The 18724-nt window shown below is 50.8% G+C and overlaps 1 protein-coding gene across 1 annotated transcript in view; it reads right to left on the reverse strand.

Moving 5' to 3' along the window:
* Positions 1-5680: 5680 nt before the first annotated feature.
* The window catches only part of ZNF687 (zinc finger protein 687), a 29792-nt gene continuing 16748 nt past the window's right edge, over positions 5681-18724 (reverse strand). The window contains exons 2-9 of the mRNA XM_033174536.1: positions 14954-17154; positions 14022-14200; positions 12200-12376; positions 10562-10724; positions 8568-8885; positions 7878-7990; positions 6844-6985; positions 5681-6314 (exon numbers count right to left, since the gene is read on the reverse strand). Of these exons, the coding sequence (XP_033030427.1) occupies positions 5847-6314; positions 6844-6985; positions 7878-7990; positions 8568-8885; positions 10562-10724; positions 12200-12376; positions 14022-14200; positions 14954-17154 (3761 nt within the window). The 3' untranslated portion in view covers positions 5681-5846. The remainder of the gene's footprint in view (positions 6315-6843; positions 6986-7877; positions 7991-8567; positions 8886-10561; positions 10725-12199; positions 12377-14021; positions 14201-14953; positions 17155-18724) is intronic.

Raw genomic sequence — 18724 nt, forward strand, 5'->3', positions numbered from 1 at the left:
CCCTTTTCTGAAAATGGGTTTTATTTGGAGATGTGTGGATGAAAATGTGGGCCACTGAATCCTAATTTCTGAGCAAAGGCCATGCCCTACACTCCTGCAGTGCAGTCCCCACACATTTTCCAAACGGGTGTGTGTGTGTGTGTGTGTGTGGAATGGGTGGGGGTGGGACATTTCATTGGTTGTACTTTGGGAACCAGAGCAAGTAATCTAGGATTACAAATTCCAAGAAGCTTTGGAGGATAAATTGCGAAAGCGTCTTGGAAAGACACGTTGCCAAAGGGCTCCTGCACCTTTTAACAGCTGAGAAAGGAATTTTCAGCAGGTGTGGCGTGAAGTGGGGACTGCACAGGCTGGAATTACCTGTTCTAACCAAGTGCAGCAATGCTGTCGTGTTTTCGTCCCCATCTGGCTACCTTAGGAGGATCTCCCTAATTGGGAGTTGCAAGGTCTGGAATGAGTTGCAGGTCGCAGTGCTCAAAGTTGTGAAGAAAGGAAGTCTATGAGTTACATTTCTTCATTTATCTACATTAATTTTTGCTCTCTTTGGTCAAAATGGCCTGGGACTTCTTTTTTCAGAGGCTGCGTGTGGAGAATCCTGGGGGTGGGTGGGTGTAGTTGCGCTCATGCCCTGCTGGTGAGCACATGACAGGGGGATTTCTCTAGCCACTGTGGCAAACAGGGAAGTGCACTTGATGGATGTTTGATCTGATCCAGGACTCCTTGGGTGGAAAAAGAGGGGGGGGGAAGCATACTGGGAGCAAATGCCTTCACTGGGACTGTCATGATTTAAAAGACACATAATCACAGACAGGACAAAATCATGGATTGGAGGGAGCAAGGGGGTCCCTCTTGAGAGATATGCCCAGGAAGACATCTCTTGGCTCTGTTTTTCCCTTGTTGGAAAATAAAGCCATTAGCTGGAGTGAGCCTTAAATAATAAAATACTTCCTACCCCAGACAGGAGGACACACTCAGAGGTGACAGGCCCACAAACAGCACCGCATGCTGGAAGCCCTCTGCAAAGCCCGCTCGGGTGCCACATGGACGTTCTCAGTGAGCCAGGTTTAGCTCCAAATTACACGTTTCCTTTTTGAGACTTCCTTCAACGTCAGGACAGGGTTTATTACTCAGCCGAAGCCACAAAAGATGAGCTGGGTTAGTTCACAGGGGAAAGCAGGTGGTGAGAAGGTATCGTTTTTCAGTCCTGGCCCGTTCGCAGCCGCCCTGGGATGGCAAAGAAGTCTATTGCCTCTGAACCGCCACTTCCAGGTTTGCAAATTTTATTGCTTGCAAATTTTTGCTGAGACACGGGGCTTTAAAGAAAGCTCTTTCGCAAAACTGCGGCTGGCACCACAGCCTCATGAAAAGCAATGACGGGGTATTTCTTTCTCGCTCCCCCTCCCTCTGTAGAAGGAAGGAGCAAAGGTAAAATCAAAGCACCAGGGATTAATTTCAATTAAGACCAGGTCCGGAGAGGGGTTAAACCACTAGAAGATTTTAATTGCATTATCAGTACAGTGAAATGAGTTAACCTGAGAGACTTTTTCAGTGACCAATTTTTTTTTAATGTAGCATAATATTCAGTTCACAGTCATGACCCCCCCGAACCTCCCATGACCCTCCGTAATTTTTCACCTGCTAGAAAACAAATATACAGAATTCAGAGTTTTCTTTTTGTTTTTAAAAAAGCCCACAAGATATACCTAAAGGCACTGAAGTGCGTGCAAGGTAAGAGAAAAGGAAAAAAAGGGGGTGGTGGGGAGGTTTGGAAGTCAATCTTCAATAATTACAAAGCAATCGATTCTCTTCCGTAACCCCTAAAATGGTAAGAAAGTTCTATGAAACATCATTTACACTTTCAGCTATTTTTTTTAAAAAATCTTTTTTCTTTAAATTAAAAGGGGGGTAGATGAGTTAAGTAGGTGTTTAAACAGAGACAAGAAGTTGCCTAAAATAAATGAACACATTTTACTTAGGAGGAGAAGGAGTGGGACAGGAGGAGAAGCATCAGCGGCTTCTGGTGAATAGTTAGGAAGCTGAGTTCATCATACAAGACTCATGGGAAGGAACTAAACAGTACTGATCTTCTTCCTCCTCATCATCCTCAATTCTGCTCTGGTGAAGCAGCTCATTTCCAAAAAACATCCCCACATAATGGTAGAGTGGATATGATTATTATTTTTTAATTATGAGGACTGCAATCACGTAGTTGATGTTACAGAAGTTCTGTAAGAAAAAAATGTTAATTTATTGTCTGGCTCTTCACTGCATTTCCCAAGCTGGACTTGAGGAGGAGACAAGTAAGATGGAACAGAATCCCATGTCCCTGCTAGGGTGGAAATCACACCTCTCAAATCTGCACCCAGCAGGATTGTGCAAAGTACCACTGGATACCTGAGGCTTTGAGCATGCAGCTGTTGCACCACAGACAACCCACACCCTCTTACTCACTTCACTAACCGCTAAGCCTCTCTTGCTTGGCATGTTTACTAGGAAGTAGGATCCCATTGGGTGCAGGAGGACTGAGTTACATGCAGATTCAGGAGTGGGGTTGAGACCCATTGCGGAAGGTTGCCCAAACCAGTTCTGGTGCTAAGGGAGAAGGAGAAAAAGGCATTAAAAGCACATGGCGGCGGCGGCGGGGACGACGACAGAAGAGCATTTGAACTCGGATCCGTAGGTCACAACAGCAGAGTGCTCTGCTCATCCTGCCCACAGAATCTCAACTTCTACAACTCCACTGCCAAAGGAGGAGGAGGAGGAGATGGGGAGAACCAGATGGAGCCCAGTTCTATGAAGAGCAAGCTTTCCTCCTTAAGCAAGTGTGAGCACAGTAATAAAAAGCATCCATTTCTCTGGCCTACGCTCTTGCCTGTGGTGCGTTACGGTTGGGATTAAAAAAGTTAAAACAGTCTAAAGATCAACTTTCAGCCACACCACCCTTCTTCTTCTCTGGCCCAGGGATGGGAAGCTGGTGGCCCTCCAGATATTTAGCTACGTAGCTTACTGTCTGAATAGCCCTATGGTCAAAAGGTGACAGAGGCCTAAGGCAGGCAGATGAAGTGAACTACAACTCCCATCAGCCCACAGCCTCTGGAGGGTGCAAGGTTGGCAAAGGTTGTTCTAGAGCAGTGTTTCCCCAAGTGTAGTACCTGCCCTCCAACAGGGGTATGTGAAAGGGTTTCAAACAGATTTTTTTTCTTTTACTTTAGCATAGGTTTTTTTTAAAAGCTGCAAAAAAAATTGAAGATTAAAAACATTATTATTAAAACTGCACCCAAATTATCTTCACCCGAGAAAGAGTAAGCCAGGAGTGCGATTATTTTAAGTTTGCGAATCAGTGACCTAGACGGGCCACAGGCAACTCCTCCTCCCTGCTCTAACCATTTGACAAAACTGAAAAGGGCCTCCCTCTTTTCTATCTCTCCCCAAAATGAATTTAATGGATGTGCAAACTATTATTTTCAGAAACAGGAAATTACAACACTCATTACCTTTTTCTTTTTAGTTAAAAAAAGTATGTTAACAGATTTATTTAAAGGACACGCGCTTGGTTAATAAGCATTAGTGACGAGTCAAAGACAAATAAGGAAAACCCAAGTTACTAAAATAATCACTTGTGTACATTATTATTTTTTTAAAAAGAGATCTACAAGACTCCCTCCCATGGTTTCCTTTTAGACAAAGCACAAAGGTACCCCCCCCCACATGATCTGATTGTGGGAGGGTTTTTTTTAAAGCACAGAACTGCCGCTTCCCAAACCTTTACTGAAATATGAAGCTAGAGGCTCAACGTTTGTTAGAATAAAGAGGCGGCATTGTATGCTGTTTTCTTGGTCACAAAACCTCGGAATGATCATCTACAGAAGGGACTTCCAGTTCATTCTGGAGGCAGTGGGTTTTTTTTTTAAGTGGAGGGTGAGGGCAGAGACTCAAGATCATGATTAATTGCTAAATCAGCATGATACAGACACCCCCTTTGGCAGTGAGGTTTGTCAATACATGATTAACGCAGCTGATCCAACCGTCAGGGGAGGCTGGCATACCATTAAGAGGTGTGTTATATATCTGCACAAAGGTGTGATTTGTTTTGTTTTAAATACGGGTCATAGACCTTAATCAAGAGACTGTTTGACTGGACTGTCCATCGTGAAATTCTCTCCTGAGAGAGCCCCACTGAAATTTACATGAGTGGTGGAAGAGCACAGGCCCAAAATGGGGCACCAGCATTTTATGCCCGGGGGGGGGGGGAGAGAAGTGTGCAAGCGTTTGAATCCCCCAGCTGTAGCTGGAAAAGTTACAGCCATGTCTGTATCCCTCTACCTGGGTAGGTCTTAAGGGGAGGGTGGAGGCAATATTAACCACCCCCCTCTGCCTCCCATCCACACCTCCCCATAAATGGATTTTCTGGCCACCAAAATTAGGAAGTTATCGCTATGGATCCCAGAGCTCACTAAAAGAACACTCACCCCCCCCCCCCCGTTTTGAGCCTTCTGGAGGTCCCCACCACCACCCTTCAGCTGACACACAAACACACACAGCCTCACCTGCCTCCTAACCCCCGTTTTCATTCTCCGTTCAAACACTTGGAAAAAGTTGGAAGAGGTGGCACATAGTTTGGCAGGCAGGTTTGGGATGCGGGGGGGCAATGGCCGCTGACTGAGTGCCCACTGTAACAGCAATGGAGAAGCCTCTGCCCCCCCCCCAGACGCTGCTGGCCTCCCAACTCCAAGCAGCCAGCATGCCTAGTGTTCGGGGTTGACTGTGGGAGTTGGAGACTGGCCCCACAGATAACCCCAATCCCTGGTCTGGATTCTCATCAACACAACACACACTGTCAGCCAAACACCAATAACGTTGGGGATTGTGTGTGTTAGGTTTGCTTTTTAAAACTCTGCCCCTTGGAATGGCTTGGAAAGGGTAGCGTTAATACACACACACAAAAGGAGTCAGTATTATGATGAGCAGCGAAGGAGGGTGGAGGGAAACGCCATGCTTTGGAGAGGCAGAAGAATCGACGCATGATTCCGACTGAGAAGGGCGAGGGGAGAACAGAGGCACTAACCTGTAGCTAATTGCAACTTCCCATCCTGCAGCTGCAAACATGATTTAAAAAACAAAGACGACAAAACAGGAAAGGTGAAGCTGAAACGAATCCCTCTTTTCGAGGAGGGAAGAGAAGAACTAAAACCCAGGAAGCTTTTTGAAATCCTGGAGGGGAGAAAAGAGGGCGCTGGAAAGAGTGGGAGGGGGCAAAATCAGAGGGGAGGGAGGGAAGGAGGCGGTGGCAGCACCGAGGGGGCAACGCAACGGGGTCATGCACTGGGGTGGGTTAGTGCCCCTGTGCACCTGGGCAGAGAGGAGGAAGAGGAAAGGGAGAAGGGGCATCGCGAGGCTTCGCCTGCCTTTCCCAGTGATCAGCAAGCAAAGCCGACGGGAAGGTCTTCCCAGCAAGATCAAGGCCGGCACCCCTGCACACAGCAGCCTTAATCCACTGGGGTTGGGGGTCCCATTCCTCAGCACCACCAGATGTAATGCTTCTCCCTTGCCTTCTGCCCCATGGTATAACACCAAACTGAAGGAGTTAAAAAAAAAAAAACTAGTAACAAGACACCCCACAACCGAGGTTCCAAGCCAACAGCAGAGACTGCTGCTTATAAATAAGGCTCCTCGCCCCGCCTCCCCATCTTTCACAATCACAGCTTATTAAGAAGTGAGGCATGGGGAGGGGGGTACACCACTGCTCCCACCCAGACCTCGGGGCGCTGATCAACCTCCGACCGCTGTCCCTGGGTGGCAGAGGGGCAAGGCAGAGCCTCCTGCGCACACACTCCTGTCCCCCCCAACTAGTTCTCTGCCCCCACGTTCTGCCGGGCTTTGATGAAGGCCATTCCGTGGGTGCGGAAATGAGTCTTGAGGTTGAGCTGGGTGTCGAAGCCCTTGCCGCAGACGGTGCAGGAGAGCTTCCCCTCTTCGGCTGGCGGGGACCCTTCCTCGGGGTCGCCCCCCCGGGGGCTGGAGCCCGCTGCATCGCCCGCCCCCCGTTTCTTCTTGTGGGTGATGAAGCGGTGGCGGTTGAGGGAGACCTGAGAGGTGAAGCAGAGCCCGCACTCACGACACTGGTGGGCGCTCTCCCCTGTCCTGTGCTGGGGGATGTGCTCCTGGAAGTCGGCCGCCGAGCACGCCACGTAGCCACACTTGCGGCAGTGGAACTTCCGGTCGCCCCTGGGGGTCTTCGAAGGCGGGGTGGTGCTGTCCGGCTCCTCGCTGCACGAGTCCCCTTCGTCGGAGAGCTTCCGCTTCCTGCCAGACGCCTGTGGGGGGGGGGTGGAAGTCTTTATATATATATATATTTTAAAAAGGCTTGGTGTCTAGCATGCCGTGGGGCTGATCCTGCCAGCCATGCCGGCAAGAATAACATCATGAGCATGTTTGCTTCTCAGCGGATAAAAACCAAGAGGCAGAGGCATGGTTCTAGTCCTCAGGGCTGAGCAAAGGGGTGGTGGGGTAGACCTGGGGGTGTGTGTGGCAAAGATTCTGGACGCACAGCGGAACTGAACCCTACTGGGCAGTACAATCCTGACCACGTGCAACAGCAGGGATCATAGAGTTTGTAAATTAAGAGTTAATTTGCAAGCCCATGGTCCGTGTAGCTCAGCGCTCCCTGCAGTGAAAGGCAGTGGCTCTCCAGAGTTTCAGACAGGGGGTCTCCCCTGCATGCCAGGCAAGGGCTCAGTCACTGAAGAATCCACCCTTAAAAGAAAAGCAAGATTCTAGTCCTCATGCAGGGAAATAGCAACATGGGAAGTGGTTTTGCATCGAGTCAGACATTCCCCCCCATACCTGTGAGTTCCTGGCACCCATGCGGGTGATCAGCACCTCCTGGCTACGGGTCTCGTCCGTCACCTTGATGCCATGACGCACCTCGATGTGTTTCTCAAGGATGAGGCGGCTGCTGAAGGTCCGCTTGCCTTCCGTGCAGTACCTGGGGTAGGAGGAGGAAAGGGGGAGCAGTGAGAAGCCAGTAGAGGTGGTGTCCCGGCCTGGAAAGGGAGGGGAGGTGGGTTTATAACTTGATTTTATTCTGTGAACTGCCCTGAGCCCCTCGTTTATAGGGTGGCATATAAATTGAATGAATAAAAATAAAATTAATAGACAGAAGGCTGTTGTGGACAGCGGTGGCTGCATTACAAAGTGCTTCAGAAGCAGGCTGGGAAGAGAGGTGCAAAGCTCAGAGTGCAGAGGAGGAGCCTCTGTTCCCCTTACAAGATCTAGATCTGTAAGTTCACTGGGGCAGGGCACTCTCAGCATCATCTCTCACCCCACCGCTGCCCACTGTGTGTTCTGTACTTTTCGTCAGGACTCCTGTGATAAACGTAGCTGAGGGCATTTCACAATTCTGCACAAGTTATGGGATTATTCACCTGAGGGTCCTGAGAAGTCTCGACTTGCTTCCAAGACAGGTTTATTGCCTTCAGGACGTGGTGGGAATATCTCCAGCGGCCACCACTCCACCCCTTCCCTGTGCCGTCAACCCCTGACAAAAATTACCTTGAAATCATCTAAAATCTTACCACCAGGAAAGCTGAATCAATTCCACAGAAGTAAATATGAACACATAATGCCTGATTTTACAGCAGAGGGCGCAACACACCCACAGGGAAGATGGAGCACGTGAAGACACAGACACAGACATAGACACAGACACAGACACAGACACAGACACAGACACAGACACAGACACAGACACAGACAGACACAGACACAGACACAGACACAGACACAGACACAGACAGACACAGATACAGACACACACACAACGTGCTGGCTGACTCGCCAACCAGCCCAGAGGCCAGGAGGACGGGCTCCTCCCGTACCGGCAGGGATAGACGCGTTTGATGCCCTCATGGTTCACGCGGACGTGTCTCCGGAGGCTGGGGTAGGAGCAGAAGGACCTCTCGCACAGGTGGCATGGGAACTTCTTTACGCACTGTGAGGGTGGGGAGCAGGGGACCACAGAGAAGAGAAGCCACAGAAATAAACTCAGGTCAAAAGCGAGTTACTGCTCCCAGAGTGCAAACACCACCAGCAGCACCTCTGCCCCAAAGCTCGGCCCCTCAAGTCCTCTAAACCCAGCACCCGCAAAGGCAATCTTTCTTGCTGCAATTCTCCCCTCTTCTTCCATCTCACTCCCTGTAAGCTGTTGGAGGGGCAGAGACCTGCCTCAGTACAGAGATTCAGTACAGTGTAAAGGGGGAGAGGAGAGTTGTGACCCTTTCGAGGTATCCCCAAGCCCCTTTATTATCCTCCCGTGTCTTTGAGTTTTAGACTGTAAGCCTCCTTGGGGCAGAGACCTGTTCTTCTGTTCTTAGCAGAGCACAGAGGGGCATGACATTATAGAAACGAATGAGTTTCCTCACCCATGAAGTCCTGCCCCTTCTGCCTCGCAGGTGCCACTCAAGGTACTTCTCATCCCCTGCTCCCTGGGCCTTTTAAAACCAGAGGTGCTGGTGACAGTCCCCCCACCCTTCCCATCATCCCACTGCCGCCCGCAGCTCCTCCCTCACCTTCCCGTGGATCTTCTTCATGTGCAGGACATACTCGTCCCGCTCCGGGAACCAGGAGTGGCAGATCCCGCAGGTGCAGCCGTTGCTCCGGGAGCGCCCTCCGCCCTCCGACTTGCGCTGGAAGCGGCCCCGCTTGCTCTTCCGCAGCTCCGGGGAGCTGGGCGGCTCCTCGTCTTCCGAAGAGGACGACGACGACTCCGAGAGCTTGGAGACGGGCGGTGGGGGCTCCTCTTCGGCCGGTTCTTGCTTGGGGGTGAGCGGGGCAGCGACTGGCTTCTTGGCGGGGTCCTCTTTGGGTTTCTGAGGCTGGTGGGTGCTCTGGCGCCGGGAGGGAAGGAGAGGCAAAAGGTTCAGAGAAGGGCAACAAAAACCACTGAGGGGATGGAGTGGATCCCCTGTGAAGAATGGTGGCAGCTTCTGGGGACTTTTCAGTTTGGAGTCAAGGCGAGTTAAGGGGCGAAACGATAAAGAGATTTATAAAATTATGTACGGCATAGAGAAAGTTTTTCCTCTCTCTCTCACAACACTAGACCTCAGGAACGTCCAGTGAAGCTGAATGCTGGAAGATTCAGGACAAAGTCAAAAGAAAAGAATTCTTCACACAGGACATAGTTAAACTATGGAGCCCCCCTCCCTCAGGAGGCCGTGATGGCAACTAACATGGGTGGCTTCGAAACAGGATTAGGCAAATTCATGGAGGATAAGGGTATCAATGGCTACTAGTCATGCTGACTGTGCTCTGCCTCCATGGTTAGACACAGCAATGCTTCTGAATCCCAGTTGCTGTAAACTACAGGAGAGGGGAGAGGGCTCTTGTGCCTGAATCCTGTTTGTGGGTTCCCCGCAGGCATCTAGTTGGCCACTGTGAGAACAGGATGCTGGACTAGATGGGCCACTGGCCTGATCCAGCAGGCGCTTCTTGTGGTCTTGTAAGATCGTCAGTGGTTGCTCATGAGTAATCAGCCAGAAGCCAGACTTCTAACAACTAAGTTCTTTAATGTGCAAATATTTGCAGTGGAGCTACAGTAAAAACGTCCATCTCATCCCTCAGCAGAGTCCGGGAATGACCGTTTCCGGTTCTTGTCCAGCACAGGAGGCGCGGGATTCTGAACCCCCGCCTCCCCCTTCCACGTCCTTCCTCCCTTCACGATCGGAGTGCGGGAAAAGGTCCCTGTTCCCCGCTTCCTGCTTGGTGTTGAGGCTCTGTGATCCTGACACAGCCCCTGCCCCGACTGCCTGCTTCCATCTCCCCCTCCCCACTGGAGGAGTGGTCTCCTCCTCCAGAGGAGGAGGAAGACGAACTGCGGAGGGGGGGAGGTGGTTCCCTGTACCGCAACGGATCTGGGAATGCTACCTGTTGGGGTGAGGGGGGTTTCCTGACAGGTCTTATGAGAAGGTGGCTGGACTGGTCAACATCATTTCCCAGCTTCAATTCATGGATGGGCAGCAGGCGAGTGGAGGGGCTCTTTGGAGAGGTTCTCTTGTGCCTGAATCCTGTTTCCCAAAAGTTAAGCCTCTCTTCTGAGACCTGAGCAGTTCTTGCTCACTCTTCCAACCTTATCTTTCTACAACATGGGGACCAGAAATTTCCCTCTCTCTTTTTTTAATGAAAGCTGAAGTGCTTGGGAGCCAGCATTTTGCAGCCAGCGGCCGTGAGGATTAGAAGGAATGAAAGCTATGGTTCTCAGGAACCTGAAAACAGCATCATATTCCTTTTCTGTGCTGCTGCTGTGGTACACTGAAAACACACCCATGCAGTTCCTGCCTAGAGCGCTATTCCCTAGAGGGCTCAAATCATTTCCTTCTCCCTGTCGGATTAATGGCACACGCTACCCATTCCCAAAGTATGTGAAAGAGGCAATAGCTCCCTCAACCAAAAACAGCAAAAGTGGAACTAGACCAGGTGTGGGGAAACAGGAAATGAGAAATTACCGATTTCCCCTGTCCCGCCCACCTGCCAACTCTTCCCCCTTCTGCCCTACAATGCCACTCACCTTCAGGTGCTCCAGCATCGTCCGCTTCTGGGCGAAAAGAAGAGGGCAGTCCGGGCACTTGAAGACGCTCACCCTCTGGTTGAGCAGGTGCTGGTCGAAGTGGGAGGAGAGCAAGGGCTTGTGGGTAAAGACCGTGTCGCACATGGCACACTTGAAGATCATCCTGGAGAGGATGAAAGGAACAGGAGGGCTTTCAGGAAGGAACTGTCCTGCTCTGCGGCACAGCAGGGATCAGTCGGGGTGCAAGACAACGTAAGAACCCAGGAGGCGCCTCGCTGGGTCAGACCAATGACCCATCTAGTCCTGCATCCTGCTCTCACAGTGGCTGAGCAGGTGCCTCTTTTGGGAAAATCACAGACAGGACCCAAGCGCAAGAGCAACTCTCCCCTCCTGCAGCTTCCAGCAACCGGGATTCAGAAGCATCGCTGCCTCAAACTGGGGAGGCAAACGGGTGGCCTTTTCTCAGTGAATCTGTCTAATCCTCTTTCAAAGCCGCCTAGGTTGGTGGCCATCACTGCCTCCTGTGGGAGGGAGTTCCGTCATTTTAACTATGCGCTGAATGAAGCAGTGCTTCCTTTTATCCGTCCCGAATTGGGGTGTCGGACAAGGTGAGGCTCCGGCTGGATGCAAGGCTGGGTTCAGGCTGCGCTCTGAGGAAACCCAGAGCTCTGAAGTCGTTCCAGCAACTGAGAAACTGAAACCGACAAGCCCTTTTATAGGAGTAGCATCAGGCGCCGCCAAATTGTTAGGAGCACCCATGCTTCAGTATGTTCTTTTGCTCGAAAGGGCCTGGGCTTCTCTAGGAGTCTCCCACTCCAGCAGAGGGAAGGAGGCACAGGGCTTGCACACAACATGGCAAGGCCACATGTTTGGCCCAGGGAGCCACTGTCCCCACCAACTCATCTGGCTGCAATGTCTCTGGGTCTGCGTGCCTGTTCAGGTTAAGAGTCTGATGAAGAAGGGTCTGACTCCTGGTCCCAAACGGGTCGGAGGGGCTGGGGAATGCTTGTTCCTGTGGCTCAGAAGGCCAAGAAGAAGCCCTGCTTCCACTATGGGAGAGTGGGTGGGGTGGGGGGTTATTGTGTTGTTTCGTATTTTGTTTAAACTATTTACTTTGTGCTGTCATCCTGCATTTTTATGTTGAGAACTGCCCTGAGGTCTTCGGATGAAAGGAAGTATATAAATGTAAACAACAACAACAATAATAATAATAATAATAGTGAAATAGACATGATGGCTCTGCCCTGCCTCCATGGTTGTTTGGTTATAAGTCACTCTGGGTTGCCTTGGGCAAGATAATGCAACTAACAAATTTAATTAATTAAATTAATGCTTCTGAACACCAACTGCTGGAAGCCGTGGGATGGCAGAGTGCTGCTTCTGGCCTGATCCAGCAGGAGTCTTCTTACGAAGATGATGGGGGTTAGAAGTCCAGCATCTGGAGGCCCAAAGGCTCCCCCCCCCCATGATCAAGCCCTCCTTTTGCTTTAGTCATTTTTTTGACTGACAAACAGGGTTGTGGCCAACTATGTCCCACTCACAGTAGAGTCGTGCCCATTAATTTCAGTGGATCAACTCTGAGTAGCGCTAGCACTGGACACGACCCAGACAAACACACACACACACACGCCATCTCACTTGGACTGCTGGTTGCTGAAGCCTGGGTGCTGGGTGTAAATATGGGCATGAGCGCTGGGTGCAGATTTGAACGCCATGGGGCAGATGGGGCACTTGTGGAAAACCTCGCAGTGAGACGTCTGGATGTGGGACTTGATGGAGTTCACTCCGCCAAAGACAACTGAGCAGCTCGGGCACCTGAGGACGAGAACCGGGAGGTCTTACTGATCAATACACCTAGCTGCCCATCACTAAAAACATTCCCCGGGCAGCTTACCAAAATAAAACAATGATTAAAACTGCATCACGTGATAATTAAAATCAACAATAAAGGCGTAAAAGGTCGCTGCCGATGCTCACAGAAGACCCACTGAAATTAATAAATCTAAGACACTGTTATTTATGCATGCCAAATTATATCCATTTTGATTAAACATTAACATATTATTACTTTTGGGCTGTAACAATGTTTTGAACAGCTCTGGGTACCAAATTTGTAGAAAACGTAGTCTATAAATAAAATAATAATAACTACATTCATTAACAACAGTGGGTCTGCTCTGCATTGGAAAGACCCCAAAGGAAAATCTTCCTGGCAATAAGAGGTGGCAGCCTGGTTTCAAGTCACAAACACACAGTAAAGGGAAAAGTATTCATTTTTGCTGAAGAGACCACACTGAAGGTGGCACGCGAGTCTCTCTGCGGAGGCTGACTGAAAAGGACCTCTCCTTGAAAGCTACCTGCCTTCCTTACTTGGTGGAAAAGAACAGAGGAAGCTTTGCAAGGGGGGGGGGCATTCCATTGGACAGTAAAAGCTGGCATCCCAAGTTAAGGACTGGCTGGGAAAGCCCTCCAAACAATATCAAAGGTTCTCGCAACCTTCTCCAGGCTCTTGCGGCAGGAAAAAGTTCTTAAGAAAACAACCACATCCAAGGCCATAAACTGGAAAATATGGCAGCTGAGCCCCACCTCCTGAATTCTACCTGGATGTTGGAGAAAGGGAAAAGGAACAGAATAGATGGCTCAGCATTCCTGCTCCCCCTTGACAAAAAGACAGAAGGGCCAGGGGGGCATTGAGCGGAGATGATCTGAAGGCAGATGAGGCCTAGGCCTGGTAAGTGAATGGAAATGAATGAAAATACAGTGGTACCTCAGTTTACGAACTTAATCCGTTCCGGAAGTCCGTTCTTAAACCGAATCTGGAAGTCTATTCTTAAACCGAATCCGTTCTTAAACTGATGCACGCTTTCCCTAATGAGGCCTCCAACTGCCCGTGCCTTTCCACCATTCGGATTCCGTTCATAAACTGAGGTATAGTTCATAAACCGGAACACTACTTCCGGTTTTGCAGAGTTCATAATCTGAATCGTTCTTAAACAGGACTGTTTGTCAACCAAGGTACCACTGTAATAATAATAACAACTGGTGGCCACTTGGGAACCATATGTACAATGCCACCAGGTTCCATGGTGGAAGAAAGGTGGGATATTGGCATGAATAAATAAGAAAGGGGGTGGAGGAAAGAGCCAAAATATCGAGCCAGCATCTTAGGCTCCAACGCCACCCAGACACGGAACATACAATGATCAAAAATGGCAAGCGGGAGCTACAGCAAAGCTTGCTTAATTCTCACATCGCCATTTTGACCTCCACTCCATGGATGCCCTGCTCTGAAATCAGGGGTGAGTGGGACAAGGGTTGGCCCCGAGTTCAGATTCCTGCTTCAGCGGCTGAATCATTAAAACAGGAATTAACTTTATCCATGCTGGGTGACAAGAGCTTTAAAAAAAGGGGGGAAAGAGTCTGCCTTTCGGGTTTCCACTCACACTCCAGACACCCCTACCTGTAGCCTATCCTCCGGGATAAATGGAGGCAGGCTTCCTTCAGGTGTGCCTCAAAGTTGGCCAAGAGGAAGTTCCCCCCGCACTCGGGGCAGACGTGAGGCGGGAGGTTCTTGTGCATACGCTGGTGGGCGCCGAAGCTGCACCGGTTGGGCATAATCATGGAGCAGGCGTTGCAAACCTTTTGGAAGGAGCAAAAAGAACGGTTAATTTACGTTGGATAAGGCAGGCAGGGGGAGGGAGGGAAGGTGTAACGAGTGCTAACTGGCAAAGAACCGCAGAAACCGTGCCCTGGAATCGGGGCTTTGCCAATGAAAGAATGGCAGCTCGGTGGCAGAACATCTGTTGAATCCTTGCTGCCTCCAGGTAGGTCTAGGATTGCCCTCTGCCTGAAACCCTGCAGAGCCGCTCCCAGTAAGTGAGAACAATACTCAGCTGAAATGGGGAGGAAGACTCACAACCTCCTGACCTACCTCCTGGGGTTGTTGTGAGGACAAGGGGGGGGGGGAGAACCCACATACACCATCTTGAGCTCTTTGGAGGGAAAGGTGGGATCAAAATGCAACACATAAATGTCACAAGGGCTATTGAGTGGAAGAGGGAGCAAGCTTGTTTTCTCCTGCTCTAGGGGGCAGGACTCAAACCAATGGCTTCAAGTTGCAAGAAAGGAGATTCTGACTAAAAATTAGGAAGAACTTTCTGACAGTGACAGCTTTTTTTACAGTGCAAAGGTCTCCCTTGGGAGGTTGTGGAATCTCCTTCCTTGTTTTTAAGCTGAGAGTGGGTGGCCATCTGTCATGGATGCTTTAGCTGTGATTCCTACATTGCAAGGGGTTGGACTAGATGACTCTTGAGGTCCCTTCCAACTCTGATTCTATGAAATGCCAATAACAGTAACAGAATACCACCCTGGCAGCGTTCCTAGCGCCCTCACCGTGGAGCCGGGGGCTGTGGCTTGCTGGAAGTGGGCTGCGAGGCCGGCTTTGTCCTTGCAGGGCTCCTTGCACTCCAGGCACTGGCAGGAGTTCGTGGTGGCCTGCTCGGCGCTGCCATTCAAGGGGAGGACAGGCGGGTCGTGCGTGGCCGCCCCGCTGGCCGTGCCTTCCTGGGCGACGGTGGCCGCGGCCTTGCTGGCGTTCAGGGAGGCCAGGGAGACCAGTGGGGTGATGTCAGGCTGCCCGATCATCTGGTCCAGCGCGATGGGCCGCATGACCAGGTGGGAACACTGCATGACCAGGCCCTTGTCCTTGTGCTCGCGGGCGTGGAGGAGCAGGCTGCACTTGTTGAAGAAGACCAGGCGCTTGGTGCAATGGTTGCAGGTCACCTCGATGCGCATGCTGCGCCGATCGTAGTGTCGCGCAAGGCTCTTCTCCAGGGCGAAGGCGTCTCCGCACTCCAGGCACCGGTACCCGAGCGGCGGGAGGGTCAGGCTGGAGTCCGCCGGGGGCGCCAGGTTGGGCTTGTACATGGGCAGCAGATTCTTGCTGTTCAGGATCTTGTTGAAGGCCTCCACCAGGCTGGACTGGCTGCGGGAGATGACTGTGCCGGCCACGGTGGGCGAGGACTTCTGTGACTGCTGCATCACAACCACCGTGGTGCCGTTGACCTTCTGGCTGGCCCCGCCCGCCTGGGCCGCTGCCGCCACAACGCCAGCCTTGGGGAGAGCCTGCGGCACCAGGCTGACGATGTTCTTGGCCACGGCCTTGCTGGGCAGCACCACTGCCTTCTGCTGGGCCACGCTGGCGGCTATCAGCATGGCGCTGCTGGCGTTCTGGATGGTGGAGACGGGCAGCACTGTCCCTTTGATCTTGGTCCCGTCCCCCAGCTGCACGCTGACCACTTTGGGCCCCTCCACAACCTTCACGGGGCTGGCGGCCACCGTTTTGGAGCTGGGAGGCTCCGCTGCGCCTTCTTCCTTTTCCGCAGAGGCGTGGGGCATGGCTTCCTCAGCGGAAGCGGCCTCTTGTGAGTCGTGGTCCGAAGGTGGCTTGGCGGCTCCCGGCTCTGAGTCGGAGGAGACCCTGGTGACGGTCCTGGTGATGCTTCCGGTCGGAGTCTTGATGGTCTTGATCCTCACTTTTAGGGGCCGCGAAGAATTGGACGAGGGGGAACCAGCACTCTCATCCTCATCCTCTTCCTCGCTGGACGCATCTGGCGGGCACTGCACAGGGTTCTCAATGGGCTCCTCCTTCAGGGTCCCGCCGCTGGAATGTTTTGGGGAGGTGGAGGGCCCGGGGCTTGCTTCTGCCTCCGGAGGAGAGCTTTTTAAGAGTGAGTTCCCGGGGCTGGAGGGAGAGCGCTTGACTTCTGGGGTGCTGCGGGAGCCGGCGCAGAGGTTTGCATCTGAGCCTGGCCAGGGTGCTATGGGGGAACCGTCTGTAGGGTAGCAAACAGAACTGGGCTTTGGGCGGCCCAGTGGACTGGCCCCCCGGCAGGGCGTCTCGCAATCGGACTCCTGCTTGATGACTGGGGGCACCTGGGGAGCAGCAGGGGTTGGAGGGAGGCCCACACCTCCGCCAGCTGGGCATCCTTCAAAGGACTGTGGGAATGTTGGAGGAAGGGGCCCTGCGGCCTCCCCTGCCGACGGCTCGTGGCAGTCCAGCGGGGGGACCGAAGAAAGCACGTGGGGCGGGGAGAGGGGACCCTTCTCCTTGGGCTTGCATTCTCGCGGCTGGTCAATGAGGTTGGCCTCAGTGTCCTCAGGAGGGCCGGGGCTGAAATGGGAAAAGATGTCGAGGCTTTTGGCACCCTTTTCTTTCGGGGTCCAACACTCTCCGTTCGCAGCGGTCACCCCTTCTGTGGGGCGAGTGGGGGAGGAATGGAGCGCCTCAGGGGCAGAGAAGCCGTTCTGCAGCAGGCGTGGTCCGACGACGTGGCTGTCTTTGACGCGTCCGTCCACGGCCTCCAGCTGCTCGGGGCAGACAGTGTTCTTCACTATGACGCTGACCGTGGTGATGTCGGCGTGGGGGAGGACGTGTTCGGGGACCACCGCCTCCACAGGGATGGGCTTGATGTGTGCCTCTGCCTCCTCGTGGATGGCCTCGTTGGTGTCGATGTCGGGAATGTCAAAAGCCGCCAGGAGGTCGTCAAAATCTGGGGTTTTCATGTCCCCCATGGCGAAGGATTCAGAAAGCTCTAGAAGGGAAGGAGGGAAAGAAAAACAGTTGCTCTTTCGTAGAAAGACAGATAGCTCTCATGTTCAGAGACTTGGGACAATACTAGCTCAGTAGTATTGTCTAAAACAGTATTTCCCAAACTTGGGTCTCCAGCTGTTTTTGAACTACGATACCTTTATAAAACAATTTTTTAATTAATTTTCAAAGATTTCCAGACATACAAATTACAAAAACACAAATCACATACATTTCTAATACACATATATTCGAATTCCCTCCCCCCCCTTTTGTGGTTTCGTTTTAGTTTAAATTTTCACACTGCATTTTCCACATTACTCCATCTTTAAGTTATTATTTAGTTCCTCTTAATAATATGTTTAACTGCTTGTTTTACTTATAGGTAGGTAGCTGTGTTGGTCTGCCATAGTAAAAAAAAAATTAATTTTTTTTTAAAAAAATCCTTCCAGTAGCTCCTTAGAGACCAACTAAGTTTGTTCTTGGTATGAGCTTTCGTGTGTATCTGAAGAAGTGTGCTCATACCAAGAACAAACTTAGTTGGTCTCTAAGGAGCTACTGGAAGGAATTTTATTTATTTTTAATTTTGTTTTACGTTAATCCTGCTAAGGAGCTTTAAAATTTTCTTCCTCTTCTTGGTTTCTTATTACACCCACTGACCTTGCCATTTTGGCATAATCATTAATTTAATTAGCCACTCTTCCTTGGTTGCTACTACATCTTCTTTCCATCTCTGGGCAAAAACCATTCTAGCTGCAGTTGTAGCATACATAAACGATTTTTTTTTTGGGGGTCTTTTGGGATCTCAGTATCTAGAATCCCTAGAAGAAAAGCTTTGGTTTTTTTTTTAAGATCTTAAAAATCTCTTCAATTCCTTATAATTAATTTCTCATAAAGCTTTTACTTTCTTACAGTACTTTCTTTACTTTCTTAAAGTACTTCCTTACTTTTCCTTTCTTACAAGAACACCACATATGGTAGGAAGTACCTTCCTTGCCTTTACATTTCCAGCATGTGTTTGATTTCGATTTATCCATTTTTGCCAATCTACTAGGAGTTAAATACCATCCGTACATCATTTCCATGTAGTTTTCTTTCAGCGTATAACACGCTTTAAACTTTAGGTCTCCATCCCACAACTTCACCCATGTGGCCATTTCAATATTATGGCCTACCATTCCTATAATCCCTGACCACTGGTCCTGCTAGCTAGGGATGGTGGTAGCTGTAGTCCAAAAACAGCTGGAGACCCACGTTTGGGGAAACGCTGTTCTAAAAGAAAATATTCCATAAGCCGAAATAATTTCCATTTCTCCAAAAGGAAAAAGGCTTGGGGGACAATCCTGCATTCAAATGTATACCCCCCCCCCCGGCAAGGTCTCTACCTATAACAAGATTCCCCACCACTTTGTAACCCTCCCGAACACGCGAAGTGCCCAGTTCCCAGGCAAGTATGGTCCTGGGGAACACCATGCTAGCTAGATGGGGACACTGAGTCACTCCATTGGCACAGCAACATTTGGTGCCTCTTCCCCTTGAACTTTTCCCATCCCGGTTGGTCACTACAACGACTT

The sequence above is a fragment of the Lacerta agilis genome, chromosome 17 (assembly GCF_009819535.1).
Source record: "Lacerta agilis isolate rLacAgi1 chromosome 17, rLacAgi1.pri, whole genome shotgun sequence".
NCBI lineage: Eukaryota > Metazoa > Chordata > Lepidosauria > Squamata > Lacertidae > Lacerta > Lacerta agilis.